Source organism: Neomonachus schauinslandi, chromosome 10 (genome assembly GCF_002201575.2).
Source record: "Neomonachus schauinslandi chromosome 10, ASM220157v2, whole genome shotgun sequence".
NCBI lineage: Eukaryota > Metazoa > Chordata > Mammalia > Carnivora > Phocidae > Neomonachus > Neomonachus schauinslandi.
The window spans coordinates 94171058-94197203 of record NC_058412.1 but is presented as its reverse complement, the minus strand read 5'-3'; the positions used below and the strand labels follow the sequence as shown (position 1 = coordinate 94197203).

Genomic DNA, 26146 nt, shown 5'->3' with positions numbered 1-26146 from the left:
CTCAGGATGTTCTTTGCAGGGAAGGATATAATTGCCGAGGTAATAATTTTATGGATGAGAATATGAGGCCCACAGCTACTGGAATTTTCATTCCTGGAGACAGAAGGCAGTTTCCGGCCCCAACCCATGTGGTAGCCAAGGGCCCCATGCAGTCAGTTGAGCACTTAAATGTGGAATTGTGATGGGTTCTAAGTGTAAAACACCTACCAGATTGTGAAGACAGTTCAAAGGGATGTGAATGTCTCATTCATAATTTTATATTGAATATGTGTTGTAACGGTAATACTTTTGATATATTGGGTTAATTAAAATGAATTATTAAAATTAACTTCACTTTTTAAAATTTTCTTCATGTGAGTACTAGAAAATTTGGCACATATACGGCTTGTGTTTGTAGAGATTTTCTTTCTGCTATTGAGCATGGTTCTAGGTTTCTCATTCCTAATGGTGTGGTTTGGGATGAGTTGCTTCATTTTCTCTGAGGCTCAGTCATTGTCTTTGTAAATAAGGGGATAAGTGCCTCATGTACCTTGAGTAGTTGAGAACATTCAGTGGAGAAACCCATTCCTCAAAGAAGTACTTGATAAATGGCAAAGCTCTATCGCTATACTGGATGATTTTGTTTCTTGTTTGTTAGTCTGTCTTTGTTCCAGAGCATAGCACAGTTCCAGAAATAAAACAAAAAAGGACTTGGAGAAAATTCACCACATTGCTGGCACCTTGTGGACTTATTGGATCCCCAGGGATCAGGACCAACCTCTAGGCAAAGCTTTGCTATTTGTCTTCTTTATGGGCTTCTGCTTTTAGAGAGACTTCTGTGTGCCTGACATCCTTTTAAGCCTGCCATGGTTGTACAGAATGGTGAAAATGACCATGCACATGGGAACTGTGCAGAGTAATCTCAATACTCAATAAGAAAAATTATGATGGTTTTGTAAACTTTGAAATTTTTTGGTTACATCATTAAGATGTGTCTTACTGTCAGTTATACGTGTAAGGTGAAATGAAAATAGTAAAAATAATGTTTATGTAGTACACTTAATTTGTTTTTAGAAATATTGATAATTAAAGTGCTTTTTTTTTTTTGGTAAAAACAACTTATCAAGAGTAGTTTAAATAGTGCCTAGGATATAGACTGAGCATCTTTTCTAGACCACGGAAAGTTGTCTTACTACTTCCTGAGTTTGGATCAGCTTCCAACATTTTATCTCTCTCCTTCCTTCCCTCCTTCCTTCCTTTTAAAGTGACTGCTTCCTCTCACAAGTTTTTACTGTCTTGAAGTCACTTTAAAACACATGCTGTTCCCTTCCTTCCTCCCTCCCTCCCGTCCTCATTCCCCCCCCCCTTTCCTTCCTATAGAGAGGGGGAGAGAGACAGAGCAGGTTGGGGGAGGGGCAGGGGGAGAGGGAGAGAGAGGATCTTAAGCAGGCTCCAGGCCCAGTGTGGAGCCTGATGTGGGGCTCAATCTCACAACCCTGAGATCATGACCTGAGCCAAAATCAAGAGTCAGACACTTAACTGAATGAGCCACCCAGGCGCCCCTTTATCTTTTGTTTTTAAATTGAAGTATAGTTGACACACAGTGTTACATTAGTTTCAGGTGCACAGCATCGTGATCAGACACATCGGTACATCACTCAGTGCTTACCACCATGAGCGTCGTCACCATCTGTCCCCATACAACATTATTTATTACTGACTTTCCCATGCAGTACTTTTCATCTCCCTGACTTACGTATTTTATAACTGGAAGATAGATGGAGGGGATTAAGAGGGACAACATTTTATCTCTTGAGCTTCCACCATCGAAAAGTATCTCCAAGACCTCCTTCAGTGTGAAGGCTTTGCCAGCGTCACTTCCTTAGAGACATCTTCATCCTTTGGGTCACCACCGCTTTCTTCATTTGTGCTGATAAGTTTGTTAGCACTGAGCTCCTCTGGCTGCACATCTCGAGTCTCTGGACCACACTAGTGCTGAGCGACCCCACAGTCAGGTCTTCCTTCTACCATGCTATGTCCTGGCCACGTTTTCCTCCTGGTGCTACCACTTCTCATTTCCTTGCTGCATTTTCATCTTGTTGGCCAGTTTCTTCTTTCAGTTGTTCATCTTACAGAATGTCACGTGGGTTTATCACGGGGAGACAAGGGGGCAACACAACCACAACCACACGATTTGCAGTCTCTTGGAGGACTGAGTCAGCAATGCAGTGACCCATCATGACGGGTTTGGAAACATTGACGTGCTGGGCACTGATCATGGTGTGCGTGATATTTACATGGTGGTCATGGACAGGGGAGCTAGCGGTGAAGTTCGTACTTGGAGCAGTTCTTCACAGTAATATGTCGTGGTAACAGAAACTTGAACCATGTTTTTGGGGCACTGCTGTTCTTCAACTCAACTGTGGCACCTGAAATTAGCGCCTCTCATAATTGTGCGAAATGAGGACTCCTATTCTTGGCATGCTCAGAAGTTATTCCTTGGGGCAGAGACACACCACCCCCTCAACTTTTGTCCCTTGCCCCTTGTCTGATCCAAAAGGCCACCTTTCCTATTTGTAGTTCCCAGATGTGACCTTGAGGGCATGCCAAGTGTGCAGGGGGAACTGTGCAGGGCTCAGCGTTCATTAAGTCATCCGACAACTATGTGCTCCGTATCCATCTGTGCTGGGCACCGTGCTAGGCTCTGGCATGTTTGCTGGCAACTGAAAGTGCCTTAAATTGTTCTCATTTTTGGTTTTTGGCAGCTGACTTCCCAGCATATTTTCCAAACCACCACTTACACCATTTTCACAAGGTTTTAAAGTGACTTCTTCCTCGCACAAGTTTTTACTGTCTTGAAGTCACTTTAAAACACATGCTGTCAGAGCATCAGGTTCCTGAGATTGGGATATGGTCTGCATCTTGGCATGTCAGATGGGACAGTCCCTTTTCTAAATACAACAACCAACTAATGGACACAGTCTAAACTTGCATAGTTGCTGGTTAATTATTCAGAGCATGTTTCATCAAAGCCAGTCTCATTTCTCAGCATCTTCTTTCTTCAGTGTTTTTAATTCACCTGGGGATTATGGCTACTCTAAAGAGTGTGTTAGGGTTTATTTAGAATCAAATGTCTCTGCCTGGAGCATTAAATTCCACTGAAAAACTGCTTCACCCGGAAGAGAGGTGTGGCCAGAGGGAGAGGTTCATGATTTTAGAGCTTTAAAATTTTTTTAAAAATTCTTTTGAGATTCTTTGCCATTAAATACATTAAATAGTTTTGGCAAATAATGTATTTGCTTAAGAAATCCAGAGCACTCTTTTTTTTTTTTTTTATAAAACAGCTCTCTGACTCCTAGTGGTGATGGGAACCAAACGCTTATTGAGCTCAAAGTGTGCCAGGAGCTTTTCCATATCATCATACTTAATCCTCATAATAGCCTTATAGGATAGGAACCATTTATCTGCATTTATTCAGTTGAGGGACCTGAGGCCTCGGCAGGAAATTAAGATGCCCAAGACTTAACATCTGTTAAGTGTTAGGGTTGAATTTTGCGTTTTGAGTTTGTCTGATTGCAGAGTGCTTATAGTTTTCTGTATAGAAATGCTTGTAAATGCCTGGCATACTGACCACCACTCATGTATCCTGATCCCATTACAGACATCACCAATTGATAACCCATTTATTCTCCCTGCCTTACTCTATGCTGCTGCCCATAAAGATAATGAGTGATGCTCAGAATGGAAAACCCTTATCACCCCTTAAATGTTTGAGAATGTCTGGACTTAGGGAGACACTCATACAGCTGCTGGTGGGCAGCTTTCAGGCCAGTTTAGCCACTCACTACTGAGGGCCAGAGGTGTCCCCCCGCCTTCTAGCATTTTCCCTGTGCTCACTGTTTCTATATTTGGGATTCTAAGAGAGAGCTAAAGTATTCCCTGTGGAATAGGCACAGACAGGAAGAAAAACAATTATGAATTTAATCCTGTCTTGGTTTGGGTTTTCCTAAAAGCAGACCCTCACACCAAGGACTTGGGCAAAAGGAGGTGATTCAGGACTTCTTCCAAGAGAGTGCATGAGGAAAGGGAGGCCACGTGGAGCAAGGGCCAACACAAGGTGCCTTCTTCAGCAGAATACTGCTGTGGGCAACTGGGGTCCACCCTAGATCTCTGGGAGGCCGTGTGGGATATGCCTCAGAGGCAGGAAGCTGGGCTATTTATCCACCATATCCACTCCCCTACTGGTGGACAGCTGCTCACACACACCCCTCCCTCCCCCAGAATGAAATCTTCTACACAGCTCAGTTGCCTCTGTGCTGATCAGCCTCCCTTGGTGCTAGGGAAAACCCCCAGGCCGAGAAGCAGGCAGGTGAGCGCTGCAGCAGGCAAGTTTTGAGTGGACCCCTCCCTCACCAGGGATACTCACATGGACCCCTCCCTCACCAGGGATACTCACATGGCCATGGAGGCCTGGAGCAGGGGTATCTCCAGGGCCCCCTCCAGCTGACATCTGGTGGGTGATTTTCCCACATGCTGGGCTGAAAGTTGAGCTGATCCCATTCCTCTCCCTTAGAGAGTCCCCCAGATTCTTTATATTCTGAATGCCTAATGTCATGGGATGGATGGACCCCAAATGGCCTATCTCTGTGGCCAGGCTGCATTCTTAGTGGTTACAGCCCAGCCATGCGGATTTGAAATTTATGGTGGTGGTTGATTCCATCAAAGACAACGCAGAGTGCTGTGTGTAGCTCCTAATAAATTCCTTGTTATCTTTTACAACCATCTCCAGCAAGCATTGTTCCTCTTGACACAGTGGGGCCATGTCAGCCGGAGAGAATGTCATCCCAGACAACCATGAATTGAAGACCAAAGAGTGTTGGGGCCAAAATAACTAGCTTTGAAATGGAGCCAAACCGTCTTTCAGCAGTGGAAGGGGCAGATCCAAGGCAGGGCGATCTCAGATGACCTTGGCACCAATGAGACCCTTAGCTTTGGGAGGCCCTCGAAGTCGCAGGTAGCAAAAATCTCTGCGCCAAAGCTTGGAGTAAGAAGAAGCCATGGTGGTGACAGGGTAATGATGTATTTGTGGTAATAGGTGCTAATTAACCCGGACGGGTGATTTTAATCATTGCTGTCATCTGCTGAAATCAGCAAGCTGACAGAGTGGTTCAGTTTCATCTTTTCCAGTAGGCGGATACGCAAAAACTATTCTTTCCCCCTTCTCACTCTCCTATTTTAGCTTAAGAAAAACCAGCCTAAAATGAGAATGGAGAGTACATTTTCAAGAACCCCCTTACAGTTTCCCTTGAGTTGACTTGGTACCTTCTTTTGTGTGTGGGTTTATCTCACTGGATCACATGAACCAGGGAGAGAGAATTCCACCTTTCCTGTTTGACAATTTTTTTTTTTTTAATGGAGCTCCCAGGATAAACTTCTTTGGATCCTCCAGTAGAGCCTCCAATATGGGGGAAGGGTCAGCGTATACTTAGAACTAATGTATTGGTAGCTCTGTGTTAAATTCTGACGAGATCCATGAAGAGGTGGTACTCGATTTCACAGTCTCATGGTAGGAGCTGTATGGGCATTAGATTTATAGAATTATGCAATGGGTGCTTTGCCTCTTGGAGTGAAGCAAGGTCATGTGGAAACATCTGGAGCAATTCCTGGATGCTTGGTCTTCCCACAGGATTAGGCAATAGTGCTGGTCCTAATATGCCCCCAGGCAGTGGACAGAATGGTATCATTTATAGAGGGCATCCTGGCATTTGCCTGGCGGCCCGTGGGCTCATGTGCCTTTTCCTATAGGAATGGGTGGAGGCAAAGGACAGACCTGAAGCTTCACATCCCCTGGGGGTCCATCTGGAGGTCCCAGGGCCCAGATCATGTCCTGGAAATCTCAGTCTGTGACCCAACATGTTGAGTGTAAATGACCTGCCGCTGTTGGTGTTCGGAGTTTGTCATTTTTAAGGTGTTTCCGCTATGGGAGAGGTATGAAATTATTTCGGACTCCAGGGTCTGATGATGGAATATGTGGCACGTACTAATGAATCCTTTGCCAGGCATCACCCTGGCCCAGCCCCACTGTTACCCCCAGGGTCTGAGCTCTTCTGAGCAGTCAAGTTGGAATCCTCTGAACTTCCCAGATCCTTAAGCCACAGAGTCTGGCATTCACTTCTCTGATTGTTTCATGGTTGTACATTTTGAGTCATCAGCATCTTTCCTTGTAGGAGCCATGTCTATACATCCTTCATGGTCTTCCGGGGAGCTGTGTGGAGTTGTGCCTCTCCACCCTTTGTCCTTCCAGGCTCTCCTCCTTATGCCACATCACCCTTGTCGGGTACCTACCATGGGCCCAACCCAGTTTGGCAGCAAAAGGAGCCAAGAGAAGTATATGAAATGTTCCTTTCCTCAAAGAGCTTCTGGAGATGGAGAAACGAGGCATTCACATGTGAGAAAAACAGAAGATCTGACATTCTAGAATTAAATGTGGGCAAGAGCAGCCTGGAAGTGGGAGGGCAAAGAAACGGGGCTGGGGGGCAGAGAGGGAAGGTGTCACAGACAAGGAGGGGTGCAGGCTGACTGCCGCTCCGAGTGTGGTACAGATGTGGATGACGGGTAAGAACATGCTGCTTGATAAGCCAGGGGCCTCACCGTCCTCTGCTCACGGCCAGGTCCGGTGTGCATGCTCTGTGTCTGCCAGACGGCCCGGTGAGAGACAGTAGGGAGGATGGGGACTGTGGTGCGGGCCAGGGAGCTTACCTTGTCCAAAGGGGAGTAGGTGCTCTCCTAGGTATCCGCATGGCAGGAACTCAGGCCCATTCTGCCAGGTCTTCCAGTTTTTCAGTAGAAGCTGGAAATCTGGCTTTCTCTGTGACGTTGGGGAACTTTTATAACACTGTCCGAGCTAAACTCAATGCATCTGTGCTGCTCTCCAGCTAGACTGGAGCTCTGGCCTCTGCCATCACAGTGTGCTCCTTCTGCAGGGTGACAGAGCCTGGGAGTCTGGTATCCCCCCATTTCCAACTGGAACCAGAGTCCACTTGCCTTTGTGTGGCCACCCCTGGTGCCCTGAGGGTTCCCAAACAGGTCATGGCATCCTGACTTCATCCTCAGTGCAAGGGGAAAGAGGGCTCCCCTGTGGGGAAGCTGCCTTTCCCATACTCAATGGACTGCTTGCTCTCTTGTTGGACAGGGATCTCAGGAAGCCGGCAGTGGGGTGGGGTGGGCATGGTTTTGGGGACAAAAGCAGTGAATCCAAGTGTTGTGGTCTGTCATTCCTTAGCAACAAACTCAGCAGCTTGCCTCCCAGTTTAATAAATCTAGACCTTTGTGGCTCGTACAACAAGCGTGATGACAAGTAATAATAGCTCATAAGAAAAAGGAAGATTTTCTTTCTTCTTCTTTTTTTTTTGGTCATTCCTGATTCATGCCTCTAGCATGGGAAATCCAGGCAAGGGTGGCCACAGATGTTCTGTGGAGCTGGAAGGCATGAACCCAAGGGTGGTACTGCATGAGCTGGGAGGTCCGAGGGGGTCCATCTAGGAGGAGGAGGCTCCATGGGGAGCGCCCTGGGCTCCTTAGATGTCCCACGCTTCTCGAGGGCATGTGGTGGTCAGGAGCCTGGATTCTGGAGCCAGACTGCCTGGGTTCAGATTACTGCTGTCCTGCCTCCTAGCTCTGTGACCTTGAGTAAGTTACTTAAACTCTTTGTGCCACAGTGTATTCATCTCTAGATGCAAATAATAATAGTAATAATAACAGTGATGATGCTGGTACCTCCCATACACGGCTGTGAGAATTAAAGCTGCTGTATGTGAACCACTCAGAAGACTCTCTGGGGGTTTGCAAGAAGTGTTTGCTATTATTACTTTTGTTACTATATCTATACCACATACAGAAGAAAGATGCACTTGCCCCGTAAGTAGTAAATGCTTTGACTCCCTGGGTGGGGGAGTCAGGAGGGTGGAGAGGTCCTTTCTGTAGGGAGAAGGTGGGTTTGAGCTCTAGATATCTTGAACCCACGTATTCCCAGGCCCATCCAAGGGCACCGTGCTTCCTTCTCACCGACACTTTGGGCCACATAGGTAGGACAGAGAAGAAAACCCAGCAGGCTAGACACTCTTCTCTCACAACAACAGTCCAAACCTGGCTGGCCATCGTTCTGTTTTCAGCCAGGGTACAGGCCCAGTGGGACAACAGCAGGGCACCCAGCCACAGTCACCCCCCAAAGAAAGCAGAGTCCGGATCTGCACTAATACTGGACTCACCGAGCACTTAAAATGTGGCTTGTCTGACTGAGACACGCTGTGTGCGTAAAATATACAATGGCCTCTGAAGGCTTAGTACAGAAAAAAGAGTGTAAAATAGTTCACTAATAACTTTTATCCACACAATGGAATATTATTCAGCAATTAAAAGCAAGGAAGGCCTGATGCAGCATGTTATGCCATGGCTGAGCCTTGAACACATTTATGTGAAGTCGAAGAAACCGGTCACCAAAGACCACATACTGTATAATTCCGTTCATATGGAACGTCCAGAATAGGGAGATCCACAGACACAGAATGTATGTGATGATGGCCTCGGGTTAGGCCTGGGGGTAATGGAGAGTGACCACTGATGGGTGAAGGATGTCTTTCCGGGGTGCTGAAAGTATTCTAAAATTACATCACGGTGATGGTTGCACAACTCTGTAAACATACTAGAAATCATTTAATTGTATGCTTTACATGGGTGAATTTTATGACAGGTAAGGTATGTCTCAAAAAAAGGTGGTAAAATAGTTTTTATACTTACTACATGGTGAAATGATAATATTTTCGATGTATCAGGTTAAATAAAATACATTAAAATTAATGTCACCAGTTGCGCTATACTTTTTAAATGTGTCTGGGAGAAAATGTGAAATTGCCTACGTGGCTCATGGTATATTTCTGTTGGACCACACTGCACTGCACATTCTCGAAGGAACTTGCTGGTTCCAAAATTATATCCTTTCACAAAACAATCCCCAGGTTTGGACTTCTGATGACTCATCTGGTACCATGGCTAAAACCCAACTTGAAAAAAAGTTCATTTGGGCCTTTTTTTAAAACCATTTGCAAGAATAGGTTTTTGGAGAAAAATCCTGGAAGGAGGCACAGAGTCACATAAGGTGAGCCTGAGCACTGAGACCGTCACTTTCTCCTGTCCCCATCAGCCACCAGAGCCATCTGTAACTGTGGACAGGGCTGTTTTAAAAAATTTACAGTCTCAGCCTGAACAACGGTTTCCTCAATCGATCCTCCTCTTGGAAAGTTGACTCCCGGGCCATCGCTGCCCAGAGGAACAGGCAGTAAATCCCTGGTTGGGAATATGGCTTCACAGGAGCCGGTGCCTGGCTTCCTTATATCCTTATGGCCCAGCCGGAGACCATGGGAGTGTCTTTCATTCCCCCCAAAGGCTCAGTGTCAAAACACAAACATTGGCCCCCAGTCTTATCTACAAGGAGGGCTGAAGATGATCTCTGGAAGTGTCTTTTGGCTTTAGTCCCCCCAGGGGCTGTTATTCACCAGATGCTGGTTGTCCATTACCTTAATGGGCCATCACTTACTCAGTGATGAGCCTATACCCCTCCCCTAGGCCTTTTTTTTTTGTACTCCGTCCACACTGCCTCTATCTGCCTGAGGGCTTCCTCTGGCTGCTGGATCCTGCTGGGCCCAACAGAGGCCACTCTGCTGCCTTTTGCTGGGTGCTGTAGGGAAATGCAGACTCCCAAGCTTTGTGGGGATACCTGACTCCTGCAAGAACAGGGAAGTATCGGCATGCATTAAAAAAAAAAAAAAGCCCCTGGGCGTGGCTTGTATTTCCCCTGTGAGGGGGGTCTTTTCCTTTTGCTCCTTCAGCCAACCCCTGGAAGGCTGGCAGAATCTCTGAGCCCTTGTCACCTTCTGCATTCTTCAGCACCTGCTCTTGTGTAGGTCCCTGTTGGGAATGTTATCCCTAAACTCCTTTACCTCTCTTTCAATCTTTTTTCATTTAAACAGTCAGTGAAAGTGTTCATTGTCTTGGGGAGGCCCAGCTGCTGGAGCCTGGTACCCCTGTCCCACCTACTCCCGTCCCTGTCATCCCACGGCTCCGGATGAGCTGCTTTCTGCACCATGAGCTCTTGCCCATTTCGGCATTTGGGCAAGGGCATGCGGAAGCGAGGGCTTTCTGTAAAAACCTGTTTTGCCATTTCTCCAGGGAGCAAGGCAAAAGCAAACCTTCTTTAGTTCCTGGGCTTCTTTTGAAATAACTGTGGTCACAGAGACATAGTCATAGAAACAGTAATGATGAGGAAGATAGAAGAGTGAACACTTTTCCTATAGCTTTTCCACTGAGTGTGAGCTTTCCAGAGATCCCCACAGAAGAATAAGCAGACACAGAGCTTGCACAGGGGAATAAAGCGCAAGAGACAGAAAATTCGACCAAGGCCACTGTCCGCAGAAATCCACAGAGTGGTTTCCGGAACACAAGGCAAATCATGTCGAGGCCCTATCTCATCCTGGCAATAATGCAACAAAAGAGCGCGCCATGTCAACAATTTCCATTTTAATATTAGCACAGCGATAGGGCCCGCATCATGATTAAATTAGAGTCAGGTACGTTTTCTTGTAACAGTGATATCCAGAGGAGGGATTGAAAATGGAGCTGCTCAAAGATAATCTGCCTTTGGATCTCCTAGGAGAGGACACTCTGCGGATGTGGCTTCGCTGCTGAGGGAAGGCCTCCCCAGCCTTTGGATAAGAGGATATGTCAGACAGTGGCTCCAGTAGAGGGAAACAAGTGTGTAGTCAGCCAGGCAGCAAAGCCCTGGGATGTCCTGCCTCCAACGCCCGGACGTCTCAGGAGCACAGGCTCTGGGGTTGGTTCTGGAATGGACGGCTTCCACCTGCTGGACACCGCCAGAACATTCTCTTCTCCATGATGGGTGTTTGCAGTGCACTTGGCCGCCATGTCAGTACCAGCCAAGGTGCTGTGATCACCCAGTGGCCAGAGCCCTACCCCATCTGGAGGGGTTCCTCATCTACATGGGTCCTGACCACGCTGACATTATCTTTCTTTTTCTCACTCCCAGATACTATAAGGGGGATGGTACTGATATTCATGTACCTCTGGTACCTTCTTTAACATTATTTCCCCTCCAACATTTTATATGAAAATATTCAACCACTGAGCAACATGGAAAGAACACTCAGATCCTCACCACCTAGACTCCACCATTAACTTTTTAGCGTAGTCACAACATTTTTATTTTATTTTTTTGCCATGGCGAAATCTCTTCATGATTTTCCCATCATGTGTTCCTTAAAACAAAACAAAACAAAATAGCCCTATCCCTCCCATGTCTCAGATGGAAACGTGGATGGGAATATAATGCAAAAGGGCATCTTAGTGAAACTGAGGCAAGAATCCAGGTGTTCCGAATTGAGGGCAGGTCAAGGGAAAGGCAGGGTTCCTAGAGTGGGAGCTAGAAGGTGGGGGTACCAGGCCAGGCTCTGCTGCTAAAAAGCCTGCATCCCTAAGGAGATCACCTTCATCCTGACAGGACAGTCCTCATGCTGACCTTGGACTAAGTGCTCCCTGTAGTCTAGTTCAAGGCAGGGACTGGACAGGGACCTTTGGCAGATTAATGGCCTAGATTCTGAGCTGTTGGTTTTTCATTTGGGAAGTGGGGATAACAACACCCACTTCACAAAGCTGTTGTGAGATGAAGTGAGGTATTGAGATGCTATGAAAATGCCCCCAAATGATGTCTGGCCAGGGTCGCCCCTATTATGAATACAGATACACATTTACCTTTGTATGGTGTCCAACACATGGTGCTCACAGAGGGTCCACTTATTATATTGCTGAAGGTACATCTGAATTCTATTTAGAAACAGTAGTAGTAACAAGAGCAGTAGTTCTTGTCGAGTTAAGTAAACCTGAACCAAAGACAAAAAGAACCAAGAGAAAAAAATTTCTCAGTTCACACCCTGAACATCTCTTGCATGCATCTGTGGAAAGAGCTGTTACGTTCGCCTCTGTGGATGAGAATTTTCTGGTTTATTGCTTCTCATAAAAGATTGAAGTGACGAGAGCACTGTCCCCTGCGGCCCTTTGGAGAAGGCCTGGGGGCATCATCGCTGTATAGGACATGATTATTGGAGCTCTGCCATCCTGTGGGGCGATGCCTCTGCCATGGATGGACACACTCCCCTCACTCAGTGACTTCCTGCTTATCATCTGGCAGTAGCAAAAGCTCACGCTTGTCATTGGAGGGGATGGGGTCAACTCGAGTCACAGATGCAGGGTGTTCCTAACTAAACACCAAGTCAGGGTGCCCCTGGAAGCAGGAGATGGTGGGGAAAGGCTCTCTGTAGCACTTCCGGAGCCTCCAACCCCTCCTGAGGCTCATCACGTGCTGCTGGCTCCTCGGAAATTAGATGCGCTTTTCATGGCTTCACAGAACTCTTCTGAGGCGAGGAATCCCCTTGGAGAGGTGGAAATTTATTCTGGGGACTCCTCATCCTTATCTAGCCTCCTGTCTGCTGCTGTTTGGGGCTGAGAGGCGTTATCGCCGACTGTGAGGCTGTCATGATGGACGATGAGGGGGAAGAAGTGGGAGCGTGCCAGGTGCCACCACTTATTCCATGATGGTTTGACCTGATGGGTAATGGAGCCCTGAGAAGGGGGGCAGTACTTTGCGATGAGAGTTCATTGCTTTATATTAGGAAGCTTTGTGTCTAGGGAGGCTCAGCTCTGGAACAGTTCACGTATGTAAGGCAGCTTCCAGAAAGAACTTTGTGCTGTGGTAAGATCACGTAGAAAGTTGCACAGCTATGTTTCGGAACAGAGTGTGATATTTCTCATGACGGTACTCATTATCTTCTTAACAAAAGGCTTGATATGATATATCAGTCATGTCACTTCATGCTGTCAGAAATAAAAAATTCAAAATGCCTAACACACTGGGGGATTTTTTTCAGAGGGTGTATCTGCAGGTAGGCCTATCAGTGGACCAGTGATGTCTTTAGGGACCCACTTTTTCCCTCTCCCATTTCTTTCCTTCCTTATGTGAGCTTCATCCCAAGACCAGTTTCTCTCCTTGTGGCAAAACGGTGGTAGAGGTTCTAGGAGTTGCTTCTTCATGCAGAAGGAGAGAGAGCTCTTTCTGGAGAGTGCGAGACCTTCATTCCCAGAAAGCTGCCAGCATACCTCCCCTCAATGTCTCATTGACCTAAATAGGGCCACTTGCCACTCCTGAACCAATCTTTTTGATTGTGGGCCCATCCCTGGAGATGAGGTGAGGTCAAGCTACCCCTTCTCCATAACTTGCTACTGCTACCCAGTGGGCAAAAAGTGGAAGAGGTCTTGAGAAAAGGACCACAATGTCCATGAGGGGCATTTACTAACCCCACCCACTGTGTCTGTGACCCCTCTGCCCTTCCAGTGCCCACTCATTCTTCTGCCATGAAGCAACTAGGACATGATTCCAGGAGTGATGGGCGTGCTCCTCTGTTCCCAGAGTCCCTCACTCCATCACTGCTTCTCAGCTTGTGTGCATATGTGTGTCCTTTTGTTGACCTCCAGTCTCTTGTTTCCTCCTTCCTTCACTTTTAGAAACACTGGAAGAGGCCTTTTCTTTTTTCTTTCTGGCACCCTGTCAAAGGACTTCCTGACCTTGGCTGGTGGTGGCTGTGATGGACGGGGTTTCTCTCAGCATTTGAAATGTCAGGGCCTCACGTTGGGAGAGCGCCTGGGCTAGAGGGAAGAGCTCCGACAGGTGCGCGTGGAGCAAACTGCACCAAGTGTGACCAGGAGCCACGTGGCAGGTCCTAAATACTGAACCTTGAATGTTGTTTTCAGCGAGTGTTTTCAGGGGGAAGTTACTGGCAGTCTGCTTTTGTCAGGACTCTAGAAAATTAACAAAGCCTGATTCTTTAGGCAAACCCCAAATCCATAGAAGTACCCTTGGCAGGCTTCACTGGGGATCAGGGCCAGGGAGGTGTTGCTCTCTGGCTGGAAGGTGAGAAGCAAACCTGCCCATTGCTCAGGTAGCAGGTGGTGGCCTGGAAGGTCCTGTGTGCATCCTGTCCTAGTCTGGCCATTCACATATTTTCTCCCCATCTCCCCTGTCCTGATGCTGGATCTCGGACTTGGGACTGAAACCTGAGATGGAACGAACGGATCCTATCTTTCTTTCCACTCAACCTTGTTTCTCTCCGATGGCTGGCTTTGGTTTCCAACTTGGAAAGGGGCAAGCAGTGGGCCAATGAGTAGGAAAAAGTGAGAAGAACCAAGTGGCTTTGTGCTTAAATGAAAACTGCACTGGCCATCCTCTCTTTGGTCCTGTCCTTCTCATTGTGAGGCATCAAGAGAATATTTTTGTTCTGGCCTCAAGTTCCCTGGTGAGAGAAGAGAGAAGGAAAGGAAAACATTATTGGAAAATCTACATGTCCATGGCTCTGGACCAGTCACATCTTCCCACTTGCTTCAGGAGGCATTCTTTCCAAGATGAAGCCAAGGTTACCTTTCATAGCTGACATCATTTGGTGTCTCAACCTTTCTCGGGTTCTAGCCGCAGCTGCGGTGGGTAGTCCGGTGTGAATTCAGACTCTTGTTGCAGTGGCCCTCAAGCATGGCTCAGGGTCTTTCCCAGTAGGTGGGAGCTGGCTTGGACCACTCAAAAGTGCAGCCAAGAATTTGCAGGGGTTCATGCTTCTGGGACAACCTTCAGCTAACAGGCCATGGGAACCAAAACCCTCTTCCTTCAGGTAGGCATCCTGGATGCATCTATGGGCTTCTAGTGGGTTTGTGCCCTAGTTTCCAGCAGAAGCAACCTCCATAGTGTGTCCTTATATATCTGGTGTCCATTTCCTTATCTTGCTTTCCACTCTCCCTCCCTCCCTCCTACATGGGATCCCCTTCAGAGGAAACTACTTGCACCCAAGTCTTTATCTCAGACTTAGCATTTGGAGAACCCAAACCGGGACACCTCCCAACATGGTAGATACTGCACTGCCATCTAAAGCATTACTGTAGTGTCTCAGCAACATTTGAAGCTTTTGTTTGTTTGCCTGGGCCAACCTCTGGCCATTATCTGGCCCTGGCTGACAGGGTATTTTGGGGGGGTGGGTTGTGCAGACTCTCTCTCTCTACCATCAGTGGCCAGCCTTCACCCCTTGCAGCCTGTACTTGAACCCCTTATCCCCCAAAGCCATCTCAATCCCCATACAATTTCCTGGTGCTCTCATATCTTTATTAGTTTGGTTCATAGAAACCATCGGGAGGCTCTGTGTTCATGGTAGGATGAAAGACATTTATGAAGAGAAAAGGAAGAGCTCTCTGAGAGTGCACCCCATGGACACGGTGAGGATGAAGGCCAGGGAAGTTTTGGGGACTGGTGTGTGATACAGATGTGGAAGTTCTAATATTTTCTTCCTACCCTTCAGTGAGTCATACAGCCCATCTTGGAGTGCGTGACTCTGAAGGATCGGGACAGAGGTACCATGGGACTCTGTCAGCCTTTGGTCAGATGACTCTACCCTGGATTTAAAACAATCCAAGCTCAAGGGACTTTAGAGGTCGGATCATTCATGCCCTTGAATTTTCAGATGCAGCAACTGAGATGAAGTGACTTAGCTTCTCCAACAGCCCGGAGCTAGTTACAGTACTGGCATAGAATCTCAACTCACCAGATGCCCAACATGGTGAATTCCTATGACCACAAGCCCTTGGGTCCCTGGAACAGACCCACTTGCTTAATTTAGTGGGCCAATAAAAGAAGATGAAGCGATTTTGAAAAGAGAAAACTCTGAAACCAGGCTGCTGGGGCCAGATCTTTCAAGCCTTTCAGAGGACTCTGAAGACAGATCTGGGGAAGCAGACATGGCAGGAAGTGTGCTCCAGGAGCCCACACAGCACTGTGGGGGCCAAAGCACCATCGCTGGCCGCGGCTTATGTGGTGCTCAGTGAGGCATCTTCTGGTCTCTGGGGATGTTGAGGGGTCCCTGCATTTCCGACCTCAGAGGTGGAGAGACCAAGCTGGGAACCGTACTGGGAACTGGGCAGGCACGCAGTGACATCTGTGAACAAGTTAGGAGTAAAATAGTGCACACGAGTCAGCTGTTTAATCGCAGCATCTCATGCAGTGTGAGTCTGAGGTGGGCCCCGGATTCTGCATTTCTAGCAAGCTCCCAGGTGACGCTCACATGGCTGGTTCCAGGACCACTTTGAGGAGCAAGGATGTAATGGGAACGGTTTTGTCCAGGAACCTGGAAATCCTAAATTTCTGGTTTGCCACTAAAATTCTCAGCCTGTCATTGAAACATAATCCCCCGGTCAAAGGGCATGACCCCTGAGGGATGATACAGAATCCCCCCCCCCCCACCCCGATCTTTCCTGGGGATTCCTGGATTACTCCCAGTCCCACCCAGATGGTGGCTTGAGTGAAACTCAGCCACACTGTGGCTCTCCAGCATTGCCTGAGTTCCAGGCTGGGCAGACACAGGGAGGAGGAAAACCAAGCAGACTGGGTACCCCTGGAGATTACATGTGGGTTGGAGGGTGGGGAGGAGCAATAAGGACAGATTATGATTCTGTCTGTGATATATGATCTGAAGGAGGAGTAGCTCCCTTTCTGGGAGCTTGTGGTGAGAGAGGTCCTGGAAAGTCCGGGAGGGCTGCCTGGAGGAAGGGCTTCCCTCTGGAAGCAACGAGGGACTCAGAGTCTCACAACCAGGCCTGCCTTATTTGGCCATGGCACAGTCTGTATCTGGGGCCTGTTTGGACTCCTGGCTTATGCCTTTGGGTGGGTGCCTTGGGCAGGCCCTTGTCCCCAAGGCCACTCTTGTAGGAGCTCTGCCACTCTCTGTGGGCCTGGGGTGGGTATGTGAGCTGGGCTCGGGGTGAGGAGGGAAGGGAAGGTGCAGCAGGGGTGGGGACTTTGCAGGGGAATAGAGACATAGCTGGGCCTTCCTTTGCCCCTCCTATGGGTTGGTTTGCCTAGGGACTGGTAATGGAACTGGTCTTTCTGATGAAGAACACGACTGAACACCACAGCATGGTCTGAAGCCCCAGCAGGCTGCTGTGTGCTCCCTGCCCTCCCTTTCTCCAACAGAAGCCCTGGCTTTCCTGCACCCCCTCAGTCCAGCAGTGGCAGGCAGGGACCAGTTCCCTCTGCCCTGCAGGTTCCCTGTGTGTGTGATGCTGGGATGACTCCCCCTTGGGCCGTGGGAGCAGCAGCTCAGGCTCCAGTGTGCCCCTTGCGGCTTCAGGGTCTCCCTGGCTTGAGATCTGCATATCTGTCCAGCCCCCAGGAGGTGCCCATGCTGTAGCTAACCGACCACTCTGCAGGAGACCTCCAGAGGACAGGGCATCAGCGGCAGTGCCCGCCTCTGGGGCAGGTGGTTCGCGGTTACTCCTCCCCACTGAGTGAAAGGGAGGCCTTGTGGAGGGACCAAAAGACTTCAGCTTTCCACGGGGTTTTCCTCGAGGAGAGGTATTTTGCCTCAGTGCTGGGAGGTTTAAATTCAGTGTGAAAGCTGCAGCCTGTGAATGCCATGCGTGGTTGGAGTGCAGGAGAGGGGAGAACTTGACCCAGCACACTGGGTTCTCAGGGTCCCCCACCCACCGGACTGTGGGTGTAAGCAGCTAGAGAGAGGAGAAGTTTAAACAGAGTGTGTGGCCTTCCCGTCGCAACGAGGTCTCTGGATCTGCCTTTTTCTGTCTTTCTGGAAGCTCTGAGGCAATGGAGAAGAACCAGTGCACAGCCCGTTCGGCCTCTGGCTTCTTCCTCTCCTGGTGGTTTTGGAGAGCTCGCAACTTCTCCACAGTTTGTGTTCTTTTCCAAGGACCAAGAACAGTGCAGAGACACACTCTTCTTTCAGCTGGGAAGTCCATGTGAAAATCCACGTGCAGAAAGCCAGCGCCCCCATTGCTCCCTCTTCACCCTCGGAGGGTGAGAACCACTGGGCTCACCCTCGAGGGACTCTAGGAGTGGGGTCAGGAAGGGGGCCATGTGGAGGGTGCCACTGGGGGCCGGCAGATCTCACCCCTGCTCATCGAGTCTGCAGAAGGCGGTCTGCTGGCTGCAGGCTTATGCAAACCTGACCTCCAACCCCGGGGTGAAGACCCGGGGTGCAGAGAGTGGAGGCAGCTGTGTAAACTGCCGGGTGGGGTATTTATAGCCATGGTGAGGAGCGCTGAGCCAGCCTAGAGAGCCGGAGCCAGTCACTGTGGCCACTGGCTCCGTCTCTTGTTCTCTGTTAACTGAGTTTTCTGGACATTGTTTCTTCAGTGTTGCATTAGGCATCCCAGACTCAGTTTCCTCATCTGCAAATGGGGGGCTGTTGCCCTGATCCCCTGGGCATTTCAGAGTGGTGGCTCCCTCCATCCAGTGTTCAAGAAGAAATGCAGTATTCCAGTTTTCAGGGAGGGGAGAGTTAACACCACCTCTCAAAGTGAGCATTGCTGACCCCTTGAGACCGTGTCCCCTGGGCTCCTGGAGCTTTGGGACAAGGTGGGCTTTGGAGTCAGATCTGGGCTCGAGTCCCGGGTTGGTCGCTTAGCCCCATCAGCAGCAGCAGTGAAGCGCTGGAAACGCCGTGGGGAGCATGGGGTGGCGTGGTGCATAGGCAGGGGGCGCGCAGGCCGGTCGTCATGCTGCAGCAGCACCCCCCTCCCCATCTGCTGCCTGCCTGTGTGTCTGTGGGAGTCCCCTCCTCAGAGAGCAGAAAGCCTCACCTCCCCGAGGGCCCTGGGGCCAGGATTTGGGAAGGACGGAAGCCCTGTGTGTCAAGGGTACACATAGGAGAAAGTGTGTTAATTTTCGGGAGAAGGCTGGGATCTGAGGCACCCAAGGAAATCCATTCTTGGTGTCAGAAAACTTTGGATTCTCCAAGCCCCAGTCCCAGGGAGGAAGAAGGGGTGGGGGAAGAGAGAGCGAGGGAGTGAGAGAGAGAGAAAGGCAGAGGGAGGGTGGTAAGAGCAGGAGAGGGTGAGCACACAGCTCTGTAATGGAAACTTGGCATGCAGCCTCTACTTCTTTTCTTCCTTAGTGCATGTGGTTTGAGTCTCGGGTTGAGAATGTCTTCCCCTTTCAGCAGGCACCCGGCATGATCTCCATGGCCCACTCCTGTCCCCCACTTCTCAGAGCCTGCAGTTATGCACCCTGCCTCCACCGGTGACACATGACATGTGAGCCTCCTGCCTCCCTCCTCATGCGCCCCCTCCCCCTGGACTAATTAGGCCAACATGCAACTTCCAGGGCCTGGCAGATGAGGAGCCAAGAATGCGGTGGACAGGTGCCAAGTGTTTTTGTTGACATTGCTCAAGTGCAGCTTTGTGGAGCAGCCTCTCCTGGAGCAGAGAAGTCCAGGGAAGTCTGAGATGAGTGAAGGGAGAGCAGGGAGAAACCCAAGTGGGTGCCTCTTCCAATCCCCTCTGCTCCTCCTCCTAAATCCAACAAGAGAGCCCTCCAAGTCGTAACCCATGGGACCGGCTTAGTCTGTAAGAAGGCCACGCTGAGTGGAGCGCCATGCGTTCAGTGGGGTTTTTGGAACCGTTTTCTCTTCTGTTTGTGGTGGCTTCATGCGGTATATGCCTCACCACAGTTCCTGATTGTTTCTGAGGAAACGAACTTCCTGGAAGTAGGTTTAGGGAAAACTGTCTTCGCCCCTAAACTGTTAAAAGGTTCGGCTGCATTGTTGATCTGCCTCACTGTAGCTGAATAATGCAACCAGATGGACTGCATCCTCCCCAGTGATCTACCATGAATGTGGCCATTGGGTCACCAGACCTGGGTTCAGATCCCTGTTCTGGCCCTCTCATTGCTTGCCGTGTGACCTTGGGTGAGTCTTTGAACCTCTTCATGCTTTGGTTTCCTTATTTGCAAATGGAGCTAATAGTTCAAAATGAGACTGCTGTTAAAATGAAACATGGATGGAATTGAAAGTTCTTCGCACGTAATAGACACTCAACGAATGGGAGCCATATAGCTATTAAACGGTAGTTGGTGTGGTTGGCTATGGATTGGCTCTGATTTTAGGCATATCTCTTCTACCCTGATTTATTTACTCCAGAGGAAGGTCGATCCAGCACCAACTGCCCCTGCCTACCTCACCAGGATTTTGTGAGGACAAATTGAATGGGGTATAATATTGTTACACTTGGTTCTCAATGGGGAAGGAAGTGAATGCAGTACTTGCTGTCATCACTCTGATTTTCTCGGATTCTGGTCTCTGCATTAGTAGTTCAGTGGTTAGTGGTCAACTATATTTTTGTTGAGATAAAAATTTGTAGGTTTTGGAATCCAGAGGTGCTGCCTTAATAGTCTCTAATGCCTGAAGATATTGAATCATTATGTAAAAAAAAAATCCTCTAATTTTCTGCTACAATAGCTGGCTTTATTTTTACATTTCCTAATTGGTATCAGCTTTTCTTTCAGAATTACAGAACCATGGAAACTTGGCCTGAGAAAGAACTTTGGAAGTCATTGGAAGGGACACTTGCTTCTTTGCAAATCTTTGGAGTCTTCCTAAACATTCAGATTGCAGTACCACAAAGCACTTTTCTCTGACCCCGATTATGAGAACAGCAGGGTGGCCAATCTGTTGGTCCATAGCGCGACTCTACCTTTGGATCTTATGCAGGCCGGGAAATGCCTTTGGTGCCCCGCCTGTATCTCTTCGTTCTTGTCTCTGGCGCCGTTTAAATTTTAGCACCTGCATCTTACTGTCTAAGGCCTTTTCCTGGGCGCTAGAGCCCACCTGGGACACCCATATGCCAGGTGAGAGGTGCCAGGGAATTCATGGCCCCTGGGAATAGCCTTCAACCAGTGGCAGACCAGGAATAGGTGGATACATACTTAAGCTTGCTTACTCCTGAGTGTCTGAGATACCTGTCCACCCTGACCCCCAGAGCTTTCCAGGGAGGCCAAGCTCTAGTTGACTCATTTTGGTGACTGGCTTGAAGTGTACCATCTCTTGGCTGGTTCGCCTTCCCCATCCCATGTTCCTGTTCCCCTACAGGTGCTTCCTGGGATCACCCCCACCCCCAATAGGAAACACCTGTGTTCAAATCCTCATTTCCGGGGCTGCTGTGGAAACCCAGCCTGAGACAAATGGGTTGTCTTTCTCCACACTTTTGTAGATCGTTTGTGACAATGCGGTGCTATACTCACATTTCAGGGCTGCTTGTTGGATTTTCAGGCCACTGACCTTATTGTTCCTTCATGAGTTTTTGAGATTTTTTTTCTCCGCTTGTCACCATTCTTAATCCTAAGAATTAACCGTTGAGGTTAACCAGACGACACAAATGCCTTGCTTTCACCTTGAATTATCTCTGGTACTGTTCTCTTAGTTATGACTAAACTGATGTATGTGGCCACCATGTAGGCTTTTGCATTTCAGAATCTAAACTGATTGTTTATGCTAGTTAGGCTCCACATTTCTACATTTGTGTGTGTGTGTGTGTGAGAGAGAGAGAGAGAGAGAGCTTTGCCTAAAATAGCTCTTCTGGCTAATATGTGTTAGTTGTAATGAGATACTTTGATAATTTTATATCTGATGGCAGATTCTGTTTGACTGAGGAAGACCTCAGTGCATGAGCTGCTGCAGTTACATGTGTCCTGTGGCTTAGGTGAGATTCCCACAAGCACTGTAATTTCCAGAAACTTCCATGAGTCTTATGTTGTCCATACCCAAAGTGGGAATAGTTATTTCACTACTTACTTACTGAGCACCTCCTCTGAGCCAGGAGTGATTCGGCGTTAGAGAGACAATAGTGGACAAAGTGGACAACATACCTGCTCCCTCTTTCTTTCCCAAACACTGTTGTGAGGTTCAAATTCAACAATGAAGTTGGAATCATTTGGGAAACTAAAATCACCATGGAAATAGAGGAATGGGTATGATGACCTTCAGCTCTTCATTGCCCATTTCAGAACACCACACTGATGTGGCTGGATGGGGTGCACCCTCTGGCCTTTTGTGAAGACCACTCAGCCCATGAATTAGACCCTTATCTTGTACTTAGATCCATTTTCTGCCCACAGCAAGTCTGGACACTCAAGAAGTGTCCCTTGCCTCATGCCACATCTTTCTTTAGTGCTAAGCTACCAGAAAGACCATCTTTGCTTGCTGTTTCCACCTCCCGGTGGCCCTCTGATGTCCAGCTCTGTTGTTTCTTGGCCTTTGTCTTGCTTAATTTGTCTATAGTGGTCAAGGACATTGGCCGCTCCTGAAATTCCCTTTTGCTGACCTTGCCTTATGCCATTTCCCATCCTCTTTCCCTTCCTTTCATGACCCACTGCTGAATTCTTTTAGTCTACTTGCTCTCTGAAGGAATGTTGAGTTCCCCACGATATCTTCTCTTCTCTTTAGTCCCCTCCACCCTTCTGGAAGACCCCATGCATCATGTCTCATACTCTTCCCTATTTGCTTATGACCCTCCTGATGCTCTCTGTAGCTTAGCTCACTCCCCTGAGGTGTCTCCACCCACATGCACACAGGTGGCTTACCTCCCTTTCTGTGCTCCACAGACACTTCAAGCTCAACAAGTCCTTAATGGAACATGCTCCATTCTCCCCTCCAACGTGCCCTCATCTTTGTTTTTCCTCCTGGCACGTTGGTCCCTACAGTCATCTCAGCCGGAGACCTCAGCACTGTTAACCTGCTCATCCTGTAATGCATTCAAGTGGTTCAGTGTTTTCACATTTGTGCTTTCATCTCTTGTTTATGGAAGTCTTGTTATGTCGCATTCACTGGCCCAGACTCTAGGGATGTTGACATGGTGTCCTAGCTTGGGCAACCCTCCAGAAGCAGCCCCTGAGAAAGTGTTCAGTTGCGGGAGCTTTATTTGGGAGGAGTAGATGCTGGTGGGCTAGAGACAGTCATGCTGATTTCATGGACCTAATTGTGCCCATCTCTTCCCAAATCCATGTTTAGTGAGGTCACATGGGTCATGCTGAAATTGGCCATGATGAGAATATTTACTCTATGGAAATTGGCCAGTGGCTCCAAACCAGGACTTTTCCCCCCAGAGAGTTGGTTGTTAAACATTTATCAGCAGGTTACTGGGAGTGAGGAATTAAGGCAGGGAAGGACAGCAGTTCATAAATTGTGCTTTATCAGGAGAGTTACACTGTAGATAGCTGGAGCATAATCCCAGGGGAGAAAATTCTGTAATCCAGTTTAGAATACTCACCTCAACAGTCATCCTGCTGGAGTGGGTAAGGTAGTAATACACCAGTCCCTACTAGTCAGTGGCTGAGGGTGGTCTCTGTTGGGCCCAGCAGGATCCAGCAGCCAGAGGAAGCCCTCAGGCAGTCAGGGGCAGCGTGGATGGAGTATAATGATAAGGCCCAAGGTGGGAGGGATAGGCTCATCATTGAGCAAATGGTGGCTGTTGAAGGCACTAGACATCCAGCATTGGGATAGGCCAAAACCCAGCTATTAGTGATGTGTGGCTATGATCTTGTTCTCCCCAGACCTCGACTTCATGGACCTCCTAGGAGAAGACCGACAGTGGACGGTGGGGAGGAAGTTAATGCAGGTGAATGACACTCTGACTTCAGAAGATGCAGGACTCCGAAGCAGTAAGAACTGCACTGAACCAGGTAACAGTTACAGCTGCGCTGTGGGCAGTGGCTGCCATTTTGTCGGGTTATGGCTGAGGAAGAGCTGGATGCCATGCTTTCCCTTTGAGTTCTAACCCAGAGAGCTCTCAGGGACATTTAGGGCAGGTGTCTAAGAAACTGAAAGGTGACATTCCCAGGGTATTCTACCTCTGTATTCTTTTTCTAGGGCATGGGTGAAAAGGTAAGTCAGTCAGTCATCCTCCTGATTCCGTGCTGATATCAAATGTGGAGGCTGGTGCTCTCAAGTGGGAAACTGAGTTGGGAGCAGGATGGGTGAGGATGTTCTCTGGCCATCTTTGCTTTAATCCCTGGAATCCTCTCTGGCTGGTTTTTAAGCAAGAGCCTTGTTTCTGTCATAGTAAAGACACAGGGGTTGAACCATATCCTTAGCTGTGTTGTTGGTCTTCTTGGAAGAAATGAATATTCATTTATCAGCTGTCATATTTGATATCTGTTGTGTCTTTCCTCAGAAAGACCTGGAACGTTTTTATCTCCAATGTATTGAACTTGAAAGGAAAGCAAACACAAAGGGAATGAAGGGGACTTGGAATTGTCAGAACTCAGCTCACCAGATCTCAGGAAAGGTGAGCACCCTCTGGATGGATGAGGGCCTTGCTAGTTTAGACCAGGGGTCAGCAAGCTTGTCTCACAAATGGCCAGACAGGAAATATTTTAGCCTTTGCAGGACATATGCCATATCTATAGTTTTTGTTTTTTTAAAACATCGTTTTATAACCCTTTACACATTTAAAAACCATTCTTAGCTCACAGACCGTACAGAACAGGCACTGGGAGGTATTAGGCCTGCGGCTCTACTTTGCCAACCCCTACTTGGGCTGTTTGGCTCTCTGGGACCTCCCTTCCCTGCGTGATGGGAACTTGGGTCCCATGCATGCCCCCTCTGAGGGGTCAGAAGCTCAACCATGTGTTGATCCCACATCCAAAGGCCAGTGTCATTTTTAGTGTCATGCTGGAAAGATATAAAGTCTTCATTGCAGCCCCAAGAACCTTAGACCTTTGAGAACAGAGGGTGCTCTGTGAAGCTGTACTTCTACCTTTTTTGGGGGAAAGGTGAGTAGAGGTGTCCTTCACCACCATACTGAGAATTTTAATAGTCCGTTCCCAAGCAGAGCTGGAAAGAATTAATAAATTACCAGCAACCCCCCACCCCAAACCCACAACAACCCACAATGCTACATAATCTATATTCCTCAAGCTGGAGAATTCAGGAGTTACTGTGGCTATTATTAAATGCTTTGAAGGAACACCCTTGAAGATTAGTGAAGCACATGGCTGCTCCATGAGCTAGAAGCAGTAACGGGTGTGATGGGTTTGAGTGCCACACTGAGCCAGCAGAGCCCTTTGTAGAGAGATATGCCAAGAACCCTGGTTGCTGATCTGGTCATGTAGCCAAATATTTTTCAGGATCTTCCTATAACTAAGAGGCAGGTGGTGAGTGAGATGTCAGAAGACTGGAAATACAGCATTAGGGAGGCCAGTCTGCACCTTTGGTATACCTTTGGTACAGGAAAGAATGGAGTCACATGCAGTACAGTGACTGGCTCCGTGTTGAGGTCAGCTACCACGCTCAGGGCCAATGGTGATGGAAGGGGCTTCTGTTCCCTGTTGAGGGATGTGTTTTGCGGGAGGTGGTGCTGTCTCTGTGAGTGGCATTGCTCATTGTATCTAGAAGTGTTTTTCTCAGAGTGACAGGTGTAGAAGAATAAAGCACATTAAAAGCCATTGCAAGAGAGGAAATGACTCAACTCCCAGGTAGAAAGGAAGATGTCCAGGTTTTTAAAAAGAGCACCAGTCCAGCCCCTGCTGGTGTTGACAGGGAGGACACAGGGGGAGAGAGGAGGAAGGGCTTCCAGAGGGCAGCGGGAGGAGTGAACAAGAGGTCATAATGCTGCTGAGAGCAGTCCAGAAAGAATAAAGACCCAGAAGGAACATTCTCGATGTCTTTGTTTGGGGGCTATGGGAACTGGGCTTGATTTCTGGGCCCTTGACTCTGAGCCAAAGGCTACAAGGAAGGTGATCATGCCTGAAATAGGAGGGGTCTTTTTTAAGTCCTGGCACATCAAGGGCATACTTGGAGTCTCTGTTCTTTACCAACCCTGCTTTGACCACCTCAAGCTGCAGTGACCATTCTGTTTGCTGAATGTTTTTTTGTACAAAATGTCTCTAACTGTGCTGTCCAATATGGACGCTCAGTGGTGACTTAAATTCAAATTAATTCAAGTTAAATACATTAAAAATTCAGATTCTCAACTGCGCTAGCTACATGTGAAATACCTAATAGTTGTGTGTGGCTCGTGGCTACCATATTGGAGAGCACAGATCATAGCCCATTTCTGTCTATCATCACAGAAAGTTCCATTGGACAGGCAGGTCTAGAACTTCCATTTGTCTTTGGACATATATCCCATCTTTCCAGCTTAGTTGCAAGCACCTCAAGGATATAAAGTGGACATGTAGATTTGAGAGCCCCATCTCTTCCTGGGTTTGGGGTCACCATCCCCT

The 26146-nt window shown here is 48.3% G+C and overlaps 1 protein-coding gene across 1 annotated transcript in view; it reads left to right on the top strand.

Moving 5' to 3' along the window:
• The window catches only part of SLC24A3 (solute carrier family 24 member 3), a 501442-nt gene that overhangs the window by 35207 nt on the left and 440089 nt on the right, over positions 1 to 26146 (top strand). The window contains exon 2 of the mRNA XM_021700716.2: positions 23474 to 23602. Within this exon, the coding sequence (XP_021556391.2) occupies positions 23474 to 23602 (129 nt within the window). The remainder of the gene's footprint in view (positions 1 to 23473; positions 23603 to 26146) is intronic.